Raw genomic sequence first — 19,049 nt, forward strand, 5'->3', positions numbered from 1 at the left:
CGGAGTCAAGTCCTTGGCCTTGGCCTTGGCCTCGGGTTGCCGGTCCTTGGACACAACACTGGTGTGTGTGTGTGTGACATGGGAAGGAAAAGGAGTAATGTGAATCTAACCTAATGGCGCAGCTTTCAGATATTTTTCTATGTATGCATTAGATGTTAGTGTCTAAAACTGTGGGTCACAGATCAATTTGATATGGGTCAGGGACAACTACTTTTAAGGAATAAAGGTATTTAAACTAACTTTATTAATGACTGACATTATGACAATAAGGATTTTGGTTTTCAAAACATTTCTGAGATGTAACAACTTCCTAATAAGTAAGCGACTAGATAAGTGACTCTTATCACTAGTTAGTCTGTAAACAAGTGTGCAACTCATCTTCGTGTTTTTCTGCGAAAATGCTGATGCCTTCTGTTAATTCAAACAGAAACAACAATAAATTTGCACGTGTGGGAGATTTGAAAACATAACTATTTTATCTGAAATCACACTCACGTTGAAGAGGAACCTTACTTTCAAGCTGCTGTGGGAGATCAACAGGCAGATAAGATAGGTGCAGCGTCTGCTGTGATTGTGTTGTATCGGTCTGTTGTGGTGAAGAAGGAGCTGAGCCAAAAGGCGAAGCTTTCGATTTACAGGTCGATCTACGTTCCCACCCTTGCCTATGGTCACGAGCTGTGAGTCATGACTGAAAAAACAAGATCCCGGACACAAGCGGCTGAAATGAGTTTCCTACACGGCTTGTCCGGGCGGTTTGGCTATCTTCTTGTCTTTTCACAACAAGCTATTTCCGTTTCTATTATCCTTGCCTTTTGCAAGTGTTTTTGGTTTTCCTGGTTATTGTAACCAGCATCTGTTGTTGTACTTTTTCGGTATTACGTTTTTGCATCAATAAAGTCTTTTTGTTCAATTCTATCCACGTTTTGATCATTTGATTCTGTTCCGGATCCTTCCGGAATCGAAACATAATAATCAGACCATGGACTCTCTGGACTTGAATGGGATCCAGCAAGTCCTGGCCAGCCAAGGAAAACTGGTGTGACGGCAGGGGTCTACATTCACGGGGCTCGAGGGCATATTCACCTTGCTGGCTCACTGATTCGAGGAGTTGGGTACGAATGTTGAGCAGTTAAGCCCCCGAGTTATAAGATAAGAAAACCTTTATTAGTCTCGCAATGGAGAAATTCCCAATTCACAGCAGCAAAGTTATGAAAGGAAGAAGTAGAACAACAAAATATAGGAGCTGCTGGAAAGGCAGCCACTCTCGCGGCGCCATTTTGAAGTCAAAATAACAAAAATAACACAACACAACAGATGGGACACAGACAGTCGTGCAATCTTCACCAATTTTCTGCATACACTTTGTTGTCTGAAGCAGTTATAGATGACAGAGGAGAGGATCAAAGTGTCCTTTCACCAGTGGATCAGAGACGTCATGCTGAAAATGTGCACACGTCTGCTACAAGCTAAGTTTTGAAAGCAAACTACAAAGCTGTAGCGTCCATTGACAAAAAGAGATTAGTTCACTTCTCCTGTCCCACGTAATCCTCTTCAAACTCCAAGCCGCGACTCCCATTTCCAAATCCGCATCAGCGCTCCGCGCTAACGCTCCTTTCTTCTCATCGTCAGCTCCTCAAGACTTACATCCATCCAGTCGCAGACCGTTCAACAGCACCGATCTCTCCGCTGAACAAAGCGAGGCTGTGAAAAATGCTGCCCATTACAGGCGCAAGACACAAGCGCCGCGGGACTGTCCAGCAACGACAGTCAAATGGCGCCGACATTCCTCCCTGTCCAAAACAGTGCTGGCTGGAGACCAAGCACCGAGTCTCCTCCTTGATGAATCTCGTGGCCAAAAAATGCTGAAAAAATTCCACATCAGGTCCACACAACGTAACAACAAACACAAAGTGACAAAACAAACACAAAAACAAAAAAAATATATGCACCTTCAGATTCATCTACGGCGTTTAGACGCGAACCATCCCTATGTCACTCACCTCGCTATGTGGGGAACCTAGTTTGTGCAGCCAGTTTATTCATCATTGCGATCTAATCTTTGATCAGCACCCATTTACTTATGCCCATGATAGCACCAAGATAGCGTTCATGATTAGTCTATTGACTGACCAGGTTAGTTCTTTGGCCATGAGCAACTCACATCCTGAACTTCGGTCTTCCTTCCCTGACTTTCTTGCAGTTTCGCCAATTTTGGTTGCACCACACAGTTTGTGGGAAGGAATTTCGAGATCAGTTTGTGGACTGTCATCAGGGTATTCAGTCTGCCGCTGAATACTGTATTTCGTTTCGCATCCTGGCAGTGGAGAGTGGTTTTGGCATGTTGGCCGGCCTGGCTGGGTCAGCTGGTGCTCATTGCGGCGCGATGTTGCCGGCGTCAACTATTTCGAGTCGCTATATTCAGTTTAAATTCATCTTTCCTTTTATTATTTATAATTTTATTTGTGGTTTTATTGTTCTTGTCTTGATTGTAAAGTGTCCTTGGGTGTTTTGAAAGGCGCTTATAAATGACATGTATTATTATTATTATTATATAGATTTAGGTCTCTTTATAAATACACTGGCTAAACCCCGGTGGGACGAAAAAAGACGTGGACAGGACAGCTATTGTGTGGATAAAAAAATATATATATTTGGACAGAAAAAGGAAAAGAAGAGAAACATACAGATGGATGGAGAGTGTGTCCGTGAGACCTCGAGCGTCGTGTCGTCTCAACTCCCTTAGCTTAGCTGTTGTCGTGGCTAGTCTAGCTTAGGTGTTGAAAGAGATCAAAGCTCTTTGATGTGTAACGTCCGTTGCGTCAGCACTGATTGGTTGAAGCCAAAACACGTGCGTGCGTAGACGTCCGCGCTGATGCACGCACAGCGGAGAGCAGCGGGCTATCGACTGCTGAGTCGCGCTTCACTCGAGTGGCGTCGCTACAGGGCCCCCCTCCTGGATCCGAAGTCGGCGCAGGCTACAAAGGAAGGAAGCCGTAGGAATGACGGAACAGTCAGAATAGTCGACAGGAGGTGAAGCAGACTTGTCGGCCGCTGCCCGTGGTTTGGCTTGATGAAGGCGCCAGACACGAAGTCAGTGGTGGAGTGCTGGGCGAACGGGACATCAAAGAGTGAACAGTTGCAGATGATGTCGTGGTCAAAGTGGGCAGGGGAAGGGCAGTAGTTGAGGTTGAACGAAGGTAGCTGATGTCGATGAGGGAATTGTGGGTGACGATGGACTCGTGTTGTTGGCGAACGTCACTGTTTGTGAGCAAAGAAACTGCTGCTCTGCGACTGCCAGTTTGAGTTGGTCGATGGTCGATCGATGGAGTCAGTGTCCTCATGGCCCATCAGCTGCTCAAAGGATGGATGATACAGAGCTGAAGCATGTGGTCAAAACACAGGTTCAGCGATGTGTAGCTTTGCGGGGGCCAGTCGTCGGGAACGCTGGAACTTGGCGGGACTGGTCATCTCGATGACATGAACGACATCGTGAGGCGCTGGTTCGGTCGTCCGCGCAGAGTTAGTCAGGTCCGGGGAATGCCGCAACAGGGTCGGCTAGGGAGATGAAGAGGGTGCAGGTTGGTTGATTGGAAGGAGGAGCCGCTGGTCGGGTGATGGCACTCTGCTGGTGTTCGAGGGACGGCGCTGACATTGGCGGCGGAGTCGACCATGAAGCGTCGCCCAGAAGTCCGATCAAGGACGAGGAGAATGCGGCTCGCAGCAGAGATGCCAGGGGAGTTGAGTGCTGCGCTCACATCCTGGCGGGTCCGTTTCCCGCCTGTAAGCATTGTTCGCGACATGTCTTCGCCGAGTCGCCCCACGTGCGGTGATACCAGACGAGTCACCCTGGAAGGGGAGCGCTGTCCGGCAACTTGCTCCGTCATGTTGCAGCTGGAGAGGAGCTAATTGGGCGAAAAAAATCCAACGGGGTAGCCACGTGAGGGGGGAAAAAAATTCGAAGGAGTTTGTGGTTCGGAAAAAGGCTGGCTCGCCACGAAAGAGATTTAGGTCTTTTTATAAATACACTGGCTAAACCCCGGTGGGACGAAAAAAGACGTGGCCAGGACAGCTATTGTTTGTAGAAAAAAATATATATATTTGGACAGAAAAAGGAAAGGAAGAGAAACATACAGATGGATGGAGAGCGTGTTCGTCCGACCTCGAGCGTAGTGTCGTCTCAAATCCCTTAGCTTAGCTGTTGTCGTGGCTAGTCTAGCTTAGCTGTTGAAAGAGATCAAAGCTCTTTGATGTGTAACGTCCGTTGTGTCAGCACTGATTGGTTGAAGCCAAAAGACATGCGTGCGTACACGTCCGCGCTGATGCACGCACAGCAGAGAGCAGCGGACTATCGACTGCTGAGTCACGCTACACTCGAGTGGCGTCGCTACAACTACATATTGCGCACCAATGTTCCGCCGTGGTTTCAGTTCTTTCCTGAAAGATGAACTTGCTGCCCATGATGAGACTATGTCCTTGGAGGATCCAATTGGAGTCGCCATCAAACTAGACAACCAATAGAGAGAGAGAGAGAGAGAGAGAGAGACGCAGGGAACACGGAGTTGTCCTGTTTTGGTTTGTGACTAACAGTGGCACTGTAGGGCACTCCCTGCAGTTGCACACCTGTTGGTCATTATGTAATTAGTTTTATAAAAGGACTCCCGCCCGACCACTCATTGTTGGGTCATTGTTTGTTTGTTGTAGCTGTCATGTTCTCTGTCACGCTGCGAGGTGGTGGTGGACCCCAAAAAGCAGGCAAGAGGGAGGTGCAGGGTGTATTTGAAGAAGTGTATTGATAAAACACAGAAAACTAAATCCTAAACAAACAAAGTCCAAAGTATCAAACAAAAACCATTACTGAAGCTCAAAAGTCAAAACTATCAATAACAGAAACATGGCCAAAAACATGACCTAAACATGACAAACAAACATGACAGCAGCAAAGAGCACCAAACAAACAAAACATGACAGTAGCCAACAGCAACAGCCACAAACAACATGACAGTAGCCAACAGCAACAGCCACAAACAACATGACAGCAGCCAACAGCAACAATGACCCGACAATGAGTGTTCGAGCGGGAGTCCTTTTATAGAACTAATTACCGAACGACCAACAGGTGTGCAGCTGCAGGGGGAACCCTACAGTGCCACCTGTTGGTCCCAAACCGAATCATGACATTCTCGTTCATATTCTCGATCATGTTTTGGTGACTGTTAATTTTTAGCTACAGCCTGGGTTTTGTTTGATACTTTGGATTCGTTTTGTTTTCAGGACTCTGTTTTGGATTTAGTTTTATGTGTTTTTATCAATACAATTCGTCAAGTACAACCTGCTCATCCCTACTGCCTGCTTTTTGGGGTCCACCACCACCTCGCAATGTGACAGAATGACCTGACCATCAACTGGACCCAGCAGGTACAAAGGACTGGTCCCGATTCCACCATGTGCCTGGTGGAGCACGTCTGTGGCCGACACCCTTTTCCCCTTCAGGCAGCACGGGTCGTGCGGCTGTCCCATGTTTCCCCTTCAGGCAGCACATGCCATGCGGCCGTCCCATGTGTCCCCTTCAGGCGGTGCAGGTCATGCGGCTGTCCCACATTTCCCCTTTAGGCGGTGCAGCTTAGAGGTAAGATCGGGCCGCCCGAGCCCGACCCGAAGTCGGGTCAGGCCTAAAATTATCAATCATTGCTTCGGGTTTGGGTCGGATCGGGCTCGATTTTTTAGGACTGATCTTAGCTCTAGTGCAGGTCATGCGGCTGTCCCACGTTTCCCCTTTATGCGACGCTTGTCATGTGGCCGTCCCATGTTTCCCCTTCAGGCGGCGCATGTCATTGTGGCCGTCCCATGTTCCTCGTCCACGTCTGGCCATCTCATGTTGCCCGTCAAGCCAAGCCCAGCCAAAGGGTTGCCACCGCCCTCCGTTTCTGTTCCCCGGCGAGGCAAGGGTTGCTGTCGCTTTTCGTTCATGTTCCCTGGCGAGGCAAGCCTTTTTTTGACTTTGGGACGTCTGGGATCCGTGGAGGTTACTGTCATGTTTTGTTTTTTCACCAACAGGTGGCACTGTAGGGCACTCCCTGCAGCTGTACACCTGTTGGTCATTATGCAATTAGTTGTATAAAAGGACTTCCGCCCGACCACTCATTGTCGGGTCATTGTTTATTTGTTGTAGCTGTCATGTTTGTCCGTCATGTTCTCGATCATGTTTTGGTGACTGTTAGTTTTTAGCTACAGCCTGGGTTTTGTTTGATACTTTGGATTCGTTTTGGTTTCAGGACTTTTTTTTTGTATTTAGTTTTCTGTGTTTTTATCAATACAATTCGTCAAGTACAACCTGCTCATCCCTCCTGCCTGCTTTTTGGGGTCCATCTCGCAACGTGACAGGAGTAGAGCTGTTCCGTGCCAGGTCCAAGCATCACCCCTCTAATCAGGCATCGTCTCCCCACAAAACACTGCTAGCCCCAAGCTCAGAGCACCGCTTCGCCTCTGTCTGCTGCACTGATAGGGAATCCGATGCAGCTGGGATTGAAAGAATGACGGCGGCAGTTCCACACCCAGTTATGCCTCTACTGTGGCCAGAAAGGTCACCGTGTCTCCGCATGCCTGACTAGACTTCTACGCCAGTATCCACCCTGATGGGTAACTGTCAGTCTGATACCACCTCCATTACCAACCACCAGGATCAAGGAGGGATTGATCCGACCCCGATGGAAGGTGGTGGTACTGACTATGGGTCTTGCAAACACAGTAGGCTCGAACTTGTGGGGGAGATTGTCGGCCCTACCCAAGTGCGCACTATTTGGGCTCTAGTTGACTCCAGGACAGATAATTGTTTATTGACCCTACTTTGGTTCATGATCTAGATTGCTGGTCGAGAATTTAAGAGGTTAAGCGGGTTTGCAATCTCAATGGGCAGCTCCTGGCAGTGGTAAAACAACTCATGAGTCCCTTGATTTCAAATATTTCAGGAAATCATATACAGAATAGGCAATTCTTTATCAAGCCCCCACGATCAGCACCATTGGTTTTAGGACAACCCTGCCTCAAGACCCACAATTCTGTCATTTCATGGGACCATCCGGCCATATTGAATTGGAGTTTGTTTTGTTATGCAGATGGCCTACGTTCAGCAAAAGGAGACAGTGTACCCACAAATGAAGCTCCAGTTCAAAATATTTGCAGAGAGAATTTCCAAGTATTGACTATGATCTTTGCCAGGTATTTAGCAAGGACCGCACACAATCATTGCCTCCACACAGATGTGACTGTTCTATTGATCTACTACCAATTCTGCACTCCCCACTTCACGACTTTATCAGGTATCACAGCCCAAACAAGAAGCCTTAAGGAAATATATTGATAATTCACTCGGAGCAGGCCTTATAAGGCTATCCAAATCCTTTTTCAAGGCTGGGTTTTTCTTTGTCGAGAAGAAGGACAAATCGTTACGACCATGTGTAATCTACACATGGTCGTAACGATCATGACCTTAATCAGATAACTGTGAAACACGAATATCCACACCTGTTGCTGGATTCTGGTTTTGCCCCTCCTCAATCCACGACAATCTTCACTAAATTACATTTACATAGTGCTTACCATTTGGTCCGTATTATGTTAGGGGATGAGTGGAAGACAGTCTTCAAGACACCCTTAGAAATTTGGAATATCTAGTCATGCCACTTGGTTTAACCAATGCCCCCGCCGTTCTCAGAGTTTGTTTAATGATGTTTTAAGAGATGTGCTAAATGTTTTTTTGTTTTGTTTATTCAAATAATACTTTTTTTTCCCCATGGACACTAAAAGAACACCTGCCTGATATCAAAATAATTTACAACATTAAGAAGAAAACCGATTACTTGCCAAGGCCGAAAAATGTGAGTTTCACACGGACACGGTACAATTCCTAGGGTTCATCATCGAGAAGGGTCATCTTAAAGCTAACTCAGCCAAGGTTCAAGAGGTGGTAGAATGGCCTATGCCCACCAGCAAAACTATTACAGTGATTTGCCAACTTTTATCATCGATTTATGAAGAAGTATAGCCTGAAAGCCCGTCAAGTCCCGTTCACGTGGAATGTGAAAGCAGAAACAGCCTTTCAAGAGTAAAAGAAAATGTTCCACTGGTCTTATATTATCCTAACTCTGATTTCCCTTTTGTTTGACAAGGGGAGGCTTTGGGTTCAGGAAAGGGGGTTTTACTGTCGCAGCGGTCTCCGTAAACCATAGACTCCACCCCTGCGCCTTTTTCTCATGTCAACTCAGTCCCACAGAACCCAACAACGACGTTGGAAACCATCATCCTGGCCCTGAAAGAGTAGAGACACTGGCTCGAAGGAACTAGGGAGACTTTCACTGTGTGTGCAGACCACAAGAACCTTGCATACATCAGTTCTACCAAGAGAATGAACTCATGTCAAGCAGGGTGGGTATTACTATTGACCCCCTAAAACTTCACTTCCCTACTGCAAGGGTGCCAAGAACATAAAGCTTGAAGCCCTGTCCCGGATCCATGACCCTGTGGAAGAAAGCCCTGAACCAGAGAACATTCTGCCAGAGCATTGCATTGTGGGGGTGTTGAGGTGGGAGATAGCGCAGAGGATCCAGGAGATTCAAGACGGGACTCAAGTATTTGCTGCATGCCCCACCGGAAAACTATTTGTGACTCCACAACTCCAATTTGAGGTTCTGTAGTGGGGGGACGTGTCCAAAGTGGCTTGCCTCCCGGGTTAACTGTACCCGCTGGATGCTCTGCTGGAAAACTATTTATCCAACACTCCAGCTGGTGCTGAAAACAAACTGTTCCGCCTGCAGCAAGGCAACCCAGCAGGTGGTTGGTGAGTTGCTTCTAAAAATGAGAATAATAAAAAAATTAAATATAATCTGACAAAAACAGCTCTGAGAAAATGCTTTGGGTTCCAGGTTCGTGAACACAAAAGTATTTAATATATATAATATGCACACATTAGTGTGATTGGAAGCGGCCCTCTGGTCCAGTGGTTTGCACGTCGACCTCACAGTGCAGAGGTACCAGGTTCTGTTGGACGGTCTGCGGCTGTATGGATCAGCATGACGTCTCTGATCCACTGATGAAAGAACACTTTGATCCTCTCTTTCAACTAAATCTGCTTCAAAAAACAAAGTGTAAGCAAAAAAAGTGATTTAAATTGCACGACTGTCTGTGTATTATGTGTTGTGTTATTTTGTTCTTCAAGATGGCGCCGTGAGAGTGGCTGCCTTTAAAGAGATTCTTGATCTCTTTATAACCACACTGGCTAAACCCCGGTGGGACGAAAAAAGACGTGGACAGGACAACTATTGTTTGTAGAAAATATATATATATTTGGATAGAGAAAGAAAAGAAGTGAAACATACAGATGACTGGAGAGAGAGCGTGTCCGTCCGACCTCGAGCGTCGTGTCGTCTCCGGTCCACTAACTAGCTGTTGTCGTGGCTAGGCTAGCCCAGCTGTTGTCGCAGATCAAAGTTCTTTGAAAAGACGTGCGTGTGTACACGTCCGCGCTGATGCACGCACAACGGAGAGCAGGGGACTATCGACTGCTGAGCAGCTCCTATATTTTGTTCTTCTACTTCTTCCTTTCATAACTTTGCTGCTGTGAATTGGGAATTTCTCCATTGCGAGACTAATAAAGGTTTTCTTATATTTTCTTATCTTATTCAATTCCAGCTCCGGTCTCCCTGTGTGGAGTTTGCATGTTCTCCCCGGGCTTTCTCCGGGTGCTCCGGTTTCCTCCCACGTTCCATGAACATGCATGGCAGGCTGATTGAACACTCTAAATCAGGGGTGTCAAACATATGGCCCGCGGGCCGGAACAGGCCAACAAGGAGGTTCGATCAGGCCGGCAGGAACATTCAAAAGTGAATAAATGCATATAAGACACAGAATTAATATTTTTAACAAGGTACAATTTATTGAGTATCCGCTAGGGGACACATTGTTTTGATCAGAGTAGAGGACAACACTGTTTTGATCAGAGAAGAAGGCAACAGCAGCATCAGTCTTCACTGAGACAGACCCACCAACACAGCAGACGCTATCAAGGACATGTGAATACTTTATTCTTTACACATTTAATAGCACTCTCCTTAGTTTGTAAGGTATAGGCAGGGATTAAATTTAGATTTTATATGCACATGCTAGATGGTTTAAAAATTCCTTTCTTTATAAATCTCGTTTAATCTTAAAGTGCATTACTATAGTTTTCAATACCAATTTCTTGTTAAGGTTTTGTGACTTTGTACAATCAGTGGGATCAGTTGCAATGCATATATGTGAATGATAAAAGTAAATTGCACATTTGTCTAAGGAAATCTAAGGTGCTTCATGAAATGTTTTGTAAAATATATGTTCATTAAATTTAAACATTTTCCTAATGTTCTTGTGCTTCTTTTGACCAAAACAAAGGAAAGACATCTTATTTTGGTTATTTATATCAGAGTATGGTATAATTTTAATGGTCCGGCCCACTTGACGTCGACTGAGGCCGTATGTGGCCCACAATGTGAAATGAGTTTGACACCCCTTCTCTAAATTGTCCGTAGGCGTGAGTGGGAGTGCGGATGGTTGTTTGTCTGTGTGTGCCCTGCGATTGGCTGCGAACCAGTTCAGTGTGTACCCCGCCAACTGTCCGAAGTCAACTGGGATAGGCTCCAGTACATCCGTGACCCTCGTGAGGATGAGCAGATTAGAAAATTGATGGGTAATATTAATAATTATATCATTAATAATAATAATAATAATTGCTATTAAAAACACTTCGATTGGTTGGCAACCGATTCAGGGTGTCCCCTGCCTACTGCCCGAAGGCAGCTGGGATAGGCTCCGGCACCCCCACGACCCAAGGGAGGATAAAGCGGTTTGGAAAATGAATGAATGCTATTTAAAACAATAGGTCCCTCACAGTGGTCGCTGCTTGGGCCTTAATAATAATAATAATAATAATACAGTAATAATAATAAAAATAATAATAATTTCTCCAAATACAATAGGAACCTCGCACCCTAATCAAGGATCATGTGTTAATTGTAATTGGGAAAGGAAACAACTAATCAGCTGAAAGCACAGCAAGTAACTTTGACTACTAGATCCATTATACACATTTCCGTGAATTGTTTAAAATTTTGATTTTATTTTTGGTAGTAACAGAGTTGTCGCTGATGATTTAGTGGAACACTCGCCTGATTTGTGTACGGGCAGAGTGGGATCGATGGTTGGATCCTAAGAATACAGTTCAGTATGATGTTTCATAGGTGGCAGTATTTTGCCCAAAAATATTTGCCAAACGCCAAGAAGAAGAAGAAGAAGAAGAAGAAGAAGAAAAGAAGAAGAAGAAGAAGAAGAAGAAGAAGAAGAAGAAGAAGAAGAAGAAGAAGAAGAAGAAGAAGAAGAAGAAGAAGAAGAAGAAGAAGAAGAAGAAGAAGAAGAAGAAGAAGAAGAAGAAGAAGAAGAAAAAAAAAGGAAAAAAAATATTGGGTAACCCCCGTAATTATACATCAGCTGTCAGTAAAGCTACACACCATCTTTTTCTGGCCCTGCTCTGGATCAACAACATTGGAATATTTTCATCATATAATTTCAAACCAGGGACGACAAACGGAAACGAAGACATCGGTAGTGGGTGGGAACGAAACAACGTCAAGAAATGGGGTGTCTAAAGCCAAACCCGTGGTTTAAATGTAATGTAATGGTCTGTTTGTATGAGATTTAAATCGTCCAAGATATCGTCCACTCTTGAAAGAGACGAACCGCGTTGAATTACACAAACAACTTGATAATGAGTAACATAGATACAAGTATCTAATGGTGGAAATGTAGTCTGCGTCGTATTAACATTGTTACTGGATTGATGTAAATAAAAATAGTTTAGCTAAAGATTAACCTGACCAAGATACGGTCGCACAACGAACGTGTTTTATTCAATTGAGGCACAACGGTAAATTCTTCGAGACTAATTGACCGGTGTTTTAGTTTGAACTCAGCTGCGCCTGTACCATGTTTTATGAAAACAAACACTGAACACCATCTTCACCTCTGCCCATAACCCTCAAACCAAACAAACTGCTGAAACTGGAATTTTTACACAAAAGACAAGAAGTAAAGCGAAGTCACAGACCCATGGGCGGATGAAAATTAAAAGTCGACGGAATGGAACTGATGTTTGCTGAATGGGAAGATGGGGAGAGGTTCTCATTTGAAGACTCTGACCGGTTTGAGGAGGACTCGCTATGCTCCTTCATTTCAGAGGCCGAGAGTCTATGTCAGAACTGGAGGGGATGGAGGAAGCAATCTGCTGGACCCACATCTCCTACTGTGAAGACAAAAGGTTGGGGAAAATGTATTTTTTTTTAAATTTAAACACAAATTTAACTTACGTCAGTGTCTTTCTTGCTGCTGTATTAAATTACCATCATGTAAGCCTGACTGCTATGAATGGTTAGGCTTTCGTGAGACCGATGTATGGATACAGTAGTCCCCGAAAAAGGTTTTATAGGTTAGAACGGTATCCTCAAGATATTCTGTATTCAGGAGCCATTTGGGTTTATGATCAAAAAATGAATATGACTAAAGTTCAGGGGACTCATTTATCAAGAGTGGCGACGCACACAAGTGTCCATACAAATCTTGACACGATGGGATGTATTAAATCTGTATTTGTGCTTGAGGGCGTGCGTGTATTTATGCACAGCTCTGACCATGCGAACACACAAAACCTTGAGGTAGAACAATGAAACTTCAGATAAAGTAGTGATACAGACATCACCCACAAGCCAAATGGGCTCCCCAAACATAATTGGAGTAATATTTTAATTGCAGCCACATTTGAGTGAAAGCACCATCAGACATCAAATTCAGCTACCACATTTTCCTGACCAAATGATGCACCGTATTAAAAAGCATAGTGTCATTTATGGGTGCTATTTCTGTACTTAAAACATACACAAAGTTGTATTATTGAACGTTGGCATGGTAAAATGTTCGCTCACTTCAAAAAAGGGAGCAAAACTGAGTTTGGTTGTACTTCATTGAAGTATTTAACAATGCACTCACATTATTATTTGATCAATCCTCATCCACAAATCCATCAAAGTCCTCATCTTCTGTATCCAAAATGAGCAGCTGGGTAAGTTTTCCATCAAACATACCAGGTTCCCTCGCAGCATTGTCAGCGTCAGTCTCCTTGCCATGCGGCTCCTCAGAATTGATGCAAAAGCTCAAACAACAGTGCAAGCAGGCATGCCCCTCCAAGCATCCACAATCCATTCACAAATTGTGGTATAACTCGCCCTGCGCTGTCGCCCACGCTTAGTAAAGCAATGCTCACCATCACTCCCACACTGCTCGCAACTTCACTGCGGCTGGAATTTTTTCTTTCTGCTTAAAAATTACTGTAGAAGACCCTTTCTGTTCATTACCGTGGCAGTCAAGAACAACAGTAAAAGCCGACATCTTGCGCCCCATTATGCATGTCGCTACCATGCTAGTCCACTTCTTCTCGACAGTGTGGTTCACCTGAATGTCCAAAATGAGCGGCACCTCGTCCTTGTTGGTGATGTGGTTGGATTGGATGTGTGTGTCGGCAATCTTTTTGTTGTATTTCAAAATGCAAATCATGCTGGTCCCTAATCACTTGCCATAGCCCAAGCGGGTCTGTTGGAATGTGGGGATTGGTTGAGAGAAGAGTCAGTAATGGAAGCCAAGTGAGGCCGGCAGAGTGGCAGAATAAAGGATTAAAGTCTCCAACATGGTTTTTCCTGCCTCATGACCATGCCCCATGACGTGCATGTGTCTTGTCCAGGGAAACCAAGACGAGGAAAGTCATTTTATTCGATTTATTTCAGCTACAATTTCAGAGACGAAAGTCCTCCGGATTTTCCCGGAATTCCGGGGTTTTCAAATTTTTATGAAAATCTTTCCGGAGAATTGAGGAAAATTTGCCTAAAATTAATCCGGATATTAGTTGAAAACATTGAACGAAGACACGTTTGAGTTCGTTGTTTTGCTTTCACGAGCGTAGCCATGTTGAGACACTAACACTAGTAACAGTAAAGAGATTTTCGTCTCTTTATAAACACACTCGCTAAACCCCAGTGGAACGAAGACACGGTGGACAAGACAGTTGTCGTAAAAAAATATATTTGGACAAAAAGGGAAACACACAGATTGGCAGAAAAACGTGTCCGTCCGACTTTGAGTGTCATCTCGGCTAGCTTAGCTTAGCTGTTGTCGAGTGTGACGTCGGGTGTGTGACGTCGTTGCGTCAGCGCTGATTGGTTGAAATCAAAAGACGCACTTGCGTACATGTTCGCGCTGAAGCATGCACAGCAGAGAGCAGCGGACGATCTACTGCTGAGGCTCGCTTAGCTTGAGTGGCGTCGCCACAACAGTAATACCCTCGCCTCGCATCAGAATCAGAATCAGAATCATCTTTATTGGCCAAGTATGTAGAACACACAAGGAATTTGTCTCCGGTATAACACGCTGCATTAGTATCATCGTAAACAACAAAATCATCGAACCATTTTAGAGTAACCAGTAGTTTTGTAGTACCATTTTGTAGTGCAAGAAGAGTGACTACGTCAGTGGCTGTTTAAGGAGTTAATGGCTAGAGGGAAGAAGCTGTTTAAGTGTCTACTGGATTTGGTGCGCATGGATCTGTAGCGTCTGCCTGAGGGGAATAGCTGGAAAAGGTGGTGGGCAGGGTGCGGGGGATCCAGGAGGATTTTCCGTGCCCTTGTCTTGATTCTTGCAGTGTGCAAGTCCTCAAGAGTGGGTAGGACGGTGCCAACGATTTTTTCCGCCGTCCTAACTGTCCGTTGAAGTCGGATTTTGTCCTTTTTTGTGGCGGCACCAAACCGTGATGGAAGAACACAGGATTGATTCGATGACTGCCGTGTAGAACTGTCGTAGCACCTCCTGTGGCAGGCCATGCTTCCTCAGCAGCCTCAGGAAGTACATCCTCTGCCGGGCCCTTTTCAGGATGGAGATGGTGTTGACTTCCCACTTCATGTCCTGGGAGACTGTGATTCCCAGGAACTTGAAGGTCTCGACGGTTGACACTGGGCAGTTGGATAGTGTGAGGGGCAACTGTGGAGAAGAATGTTTCCTGAAGTCCACGATCATCTCTACAGTCTTGAGCGTGTTCAGCCCGAGGTTGTGTCGGCTGCACCAGAGCTCCAGCTGCTCCACTTGTTGGCGGTACGCAGAATCGTCGCCGTCTTTGATGAGACCGATGACCGTGGTGTCGTCTGCGAACTTTATGAGTTTTTTACAGCTGGATCTGTTGAGGTGCAATCGTTTGTGTAGAGAGAGAAGAGCAGTGGAGAGAGGACACATCCCTGTGGGGCTCCAGTGCTGGTGGTGCGTATTGTTGATGTTGTTGCTCCCAGTCTCACCTGTTGTGTCCGTCCCATCAGGAAGCTGAGGATCCACTGGCAGATCGTAGGGGACACACCGAGGTGGAGAAGTTTGGGGGTGAGGAGTTCCGGGATGATGGTGTTGAACGCAGAGCTGAAATCCACAAACAGAATCCTTGCGTGGGTCCCTGTGCTGTCGAGGTGCTCGAGGATGTAGTGCAGACCTATGTTGACTGCATCTTCCACAGACCTGTTTGCCCGGTAGGCAAACTGGAGAGGGTCCAGCAGGGGTCCGGTGACGTTCTTTAGGTGGTTCAGCACAAGGCGTTCAAAGGACTTCATGACCACAGACGTCAGGGCGACAGGCCTATAGTCGTTCAGTTCCGATGTTGCCGATTTCTTGGGAACTGGGATGATGGTAGACTGTTTGAAGCAGGATGGGACCTCACACAGCTCCAGGGATCTGTTGAAGATTTGTGTGAAGACCGGAGCCAGACAGCGCAGACTTTCAGGCAGGAGGGGGACACTTTGTCGGGCCCCGCAGCTTTCGATCTTCTGCTGCTTGAAGAGCCGTCTCACATCCTGTTCGTGGATCTGTAGTGGAGAAAAAGAGGGTCGGGGGGATAGGTAGAGTGGTTTCTGGTAGAGGCATTCTCATGGCCTCGCCATATCTCGGAGATTTCGAAATTTCGGCGAGAACGGAAGCCACAAAGGGTTAGAGGTAAGATCTGTCCTAAAAATTCAAGCCCGACCTGGCCCGAGCCCGACCAATGAACTTGATTTGCAGGCCTGAGCCCGAAGCAAACCCAAAATTTCATATTTTATTTGTGAGTATTTTTGGCAGAAAAAAACACAATATCTCTTAAGGTTAAAATAATCTACATATTTTTATGAACATGATAAATGCATTTGCACAACGAAATAATGCTGAATTACAGAAAAAGAGGCCAGACAAAGAGAGATCTTGATGCACATTTGCTTAATTAATTACGCAGAGAAATCCTGCAGCCCACTAGGCTTTAAACAGAATAATTCAAATCAATTAAATAGGTAAAGATATATGAAATTATTTATATAGTTTTGTTTAAACAAAATTTAACAGAACATTTTCAATTTTCGTTATCTGTAATTTGGTCTGAAAATGGAAAATCTAATGAAATGATCGAAAAGCAAGAACGCAGAAATACAATAAATCTGCAGAAATAAAATAGAGAAATAAAGAATAACATTCTTTATTTTAATGATTTGCATCGGAATACACAAAAACAACCTGCTTTAAGAAGCATTGAAACAAAATAAATATGAACATTTTCAGGAACATGCGTTTGGAGTCGAAAAAAAATCACACTATATGCCCGTCGCGTAAGAACAGGCCTGCTGTAAAGAGTAATTTAACATAATAGACAAATAAGCAAGCTAGATAAAATACAACATTACAAATTTAAATAATTAAGAACAAAATTGTGTGTTAAGACCATTATTTAAAAAATGAAGAACCAAACAAAGTTAAAAATGTGTAAAAATAAGCCTACTAATAATTACAAATAACTCAAGAAAAAAAAACAAGAAAAACACGATGTTTCAATAAAATGCAAAAGCTTAGTGAATGTATAATAAATGTCAAACATGAACAAACAAATATACGTTACAAATTGTGCAAAACACAAATAGAATAAAATGGTTTAAGCTGCTGCCTGGCCTTGCCTATAGTCTGCAAATTGCGGCATCGTGTCCTGCTCTTTATTCCTGTGAAATAATTAAAGCCTCAGATAATAATTAAAATGGCGATTTCAACAGAAGGATTTTACTTACGTTGTATATATTTTGTGGTCATCATGCAGGAACAAAATCTCGTCCACTGTGCCAGGTTTCAGTGAAGTTCTCCGCTGATCTATCATGCAGCCAGCTGCGCCAAAAACTCGCTCACTGCTACTGCTGCTTGCAGGTATGCACAAGACTGATCTTGCCAACTTGGCAAGCTTCGGGTATATCCTGGAGTTTCTCCACCAGCCAAGCAGATCTCGGTCATCAGTCATAGCATGCCTTTGACTAATGTACATGTTAAATGCATCTCGAACAGGAGCATAATCGTCATCATCCGCGTTTTCCCACTCTGCAAAAAAAGAACTTCTTTTTCGTTTTGCTGCAGGTTGAGAAATGGTGCTGGGGTGCGCCTCGTCCTCCTCGTTTTCAAAAGTTCAGAATATCTGTGGCGCGCAAACGCCTGCTGAGGATTATCCATCGAACTGGGTTGGCAGTGCTTTTTTAGCTACTCATTCCAGAGGCAAACTCGATTCAATGTGGTATATTTATCTCCTTCCAGTTCTCGCTGTGCTGCATAGAAAGGCTCGAGAAAGGAGATCAAAAAATCTAACAGATCTGGCACAATGTTGTTCATGTGCTCCTCCTCTCCGCGTGCCTGCAGCTTCTCACACAACTCATTATATATCTCGTGCACAGACTTGAGCGTCAAGTAAACGGTGCTGAATCTGGTTCCACCCATCTGAAGCACAGTTTTTGACAGCTGTGCTGCCAAACCAGATTGCTTGATGAAACGGACAACACTCTTGGCTGCACTTATGGTTTCTCCAATGTCTGGGGCGTTTGCAGAAAGTGCCTCTTTATCCAGGCCATGGCGAAGTACAGTGTTTATCACATGGTCAAGGCACGAGAGGCGCTTGAAAGGCTCCAAAGCTTTCACGATGTTACTGCCCTCATCTGTAACCCACACTATTCTGGATAAAGATGAAGGTTCCAAACCAAATCTATTCACCAGAAGCCGGACCAGTTCTCTTCTGATATTCTTCCCCGTTTTGGCGTCTTCTGCTGGAAACACAGCAGCGGTGAGGGTTTTTCCAACCAAGTTGAATTCCGTTTCAGTAAAGTGACAAGTTATTGCAATATAACTCATCTTTCTGGAATCATCTGTCCACATATCGGTACTCATGGTGACGTCACAGCCACTTGTCAGAGCTTTCTTTACCCGCTCAATTAACAAGCTCCTTTTTGCCTCAGCCTTCTCGGTGCACGCCTTTGACACTGTGGTGTAGTGAGGCAGGACTGAGTTGACAGGTATGCGGCCAAAAGTTGACCCAACATTGATCAGTTTTTAGGCCAGACTTCTGAAACCTTTTCCACTCACAACTGAAAATGGTCTGATGTCATGACAGCAAAAGTCCACGCACTTGTCTGTGATGGCCTGCTTAGCGCTAAGAGGGACGTTTTTGAAACAAATGATAACATACATGTTTGGCGGCGATCATCAATTTTGCCAGTACAGCTGTTTAAATGCCTGCTCAGCGTCGAGGTGCCAGTCTTTTTGCTCTCGTATGACAGCAAAGCGCCACATTGACTACATTCAGCGAAGTCAACGCTAGTTCCTGTAGCATTTTCGACAATGAATTTGAAGCTTTTCCACACCTTACTCTTACCGGTGCGTGTTTGTCTTTTGAGTTCTTCTGTCTTTAGTTTATCCTTAACTTCTTGCTCCTCCATGTTTGGGATACCACGTCAAAAAAGATGCGGATTTGCAGAGGGGAATATTATTATGAGGGCGGCGTTCACGTGACGTAACACGTTCGCAGTGCATGCTCTGCGTCTGGCCGTCTGCGGCTGCGCTCCTGTTTAGCAGCTAAATAGCAATTACATGACAGCGCCTTCTTTGTTTTATCCAAATTG

At 44.9% G+C, this 19,049-nt stretch overlaps 1 protein-coding gene and 1 long non-coding RNA gene across 8 annotated transcripts in view; one reads left to right on the forward strand and one right to left on the reverse strand.

Moving 5' to 3' along the window:
- Window positions 1-2,625: 2,625 nt before the first annotated feature.
- Window positions 2,626-9,459, reverse strand: LOC147199584 (uncharacterized). Its single transcript, XR_015102150.1, has 3 exons — window positions 9,372-9,459; window positions 8,961-9,124; window positions 2,626-8,844 (listed from the first exon to the last, which is right to left on the reverse strand). It is a non-coding gene; the product is annotated as an uncharacterized LOC147199584 (long non-coding RNA).
- Window positions 9,460-11,451: 1,992 nt separating this feature from the next.
- zswim8 (zinc finger, SWIM-type containing 8) overlaps window positions 11,452-19,049 on the forward strand; it is a 182,266-nt gene continuing 174,668 nt past the window's right edge. For 3 of the 7 annotated variants that reach the window (XM_086122592.1, XM_086122593.1, XM_086122595.1), the window contains exon 1: window positions 11,452-12,340. In XM_086122592.1, the coding sequence (XP_085978718.1) occupies window positions 12,163-12,340 (178 nt within the window). In that variant the 5' untranslated portion in view covers window positions 11,452-12,162. Of the gene's footprint in view, window positions 12,341-14,994; window positions 17,317-19,049 lie in introns of all 7 variants that reach the window. The other 4 variants (XM_086122599.1, XM_086122597.1, XM_086122598.1 and 1 more) reach the window with 4 other exon arrangements.

This window comes from Hippocampus guttulatus, chromosome 10 (assembly GCF_054856545.1).
Source record: "Hippocampus guttulatus isolate MCC_2025c chromosome 10, RoL_Hgut_1.0, whole genome shotgun sequence".
Classification (NCBI taxonomy): Eukaryota; Metazoa; Chordata; class Actinopteri; order Syngnathiformes; family Syngnathidae; genus Hippocampus; species Hippocampus guttulatus.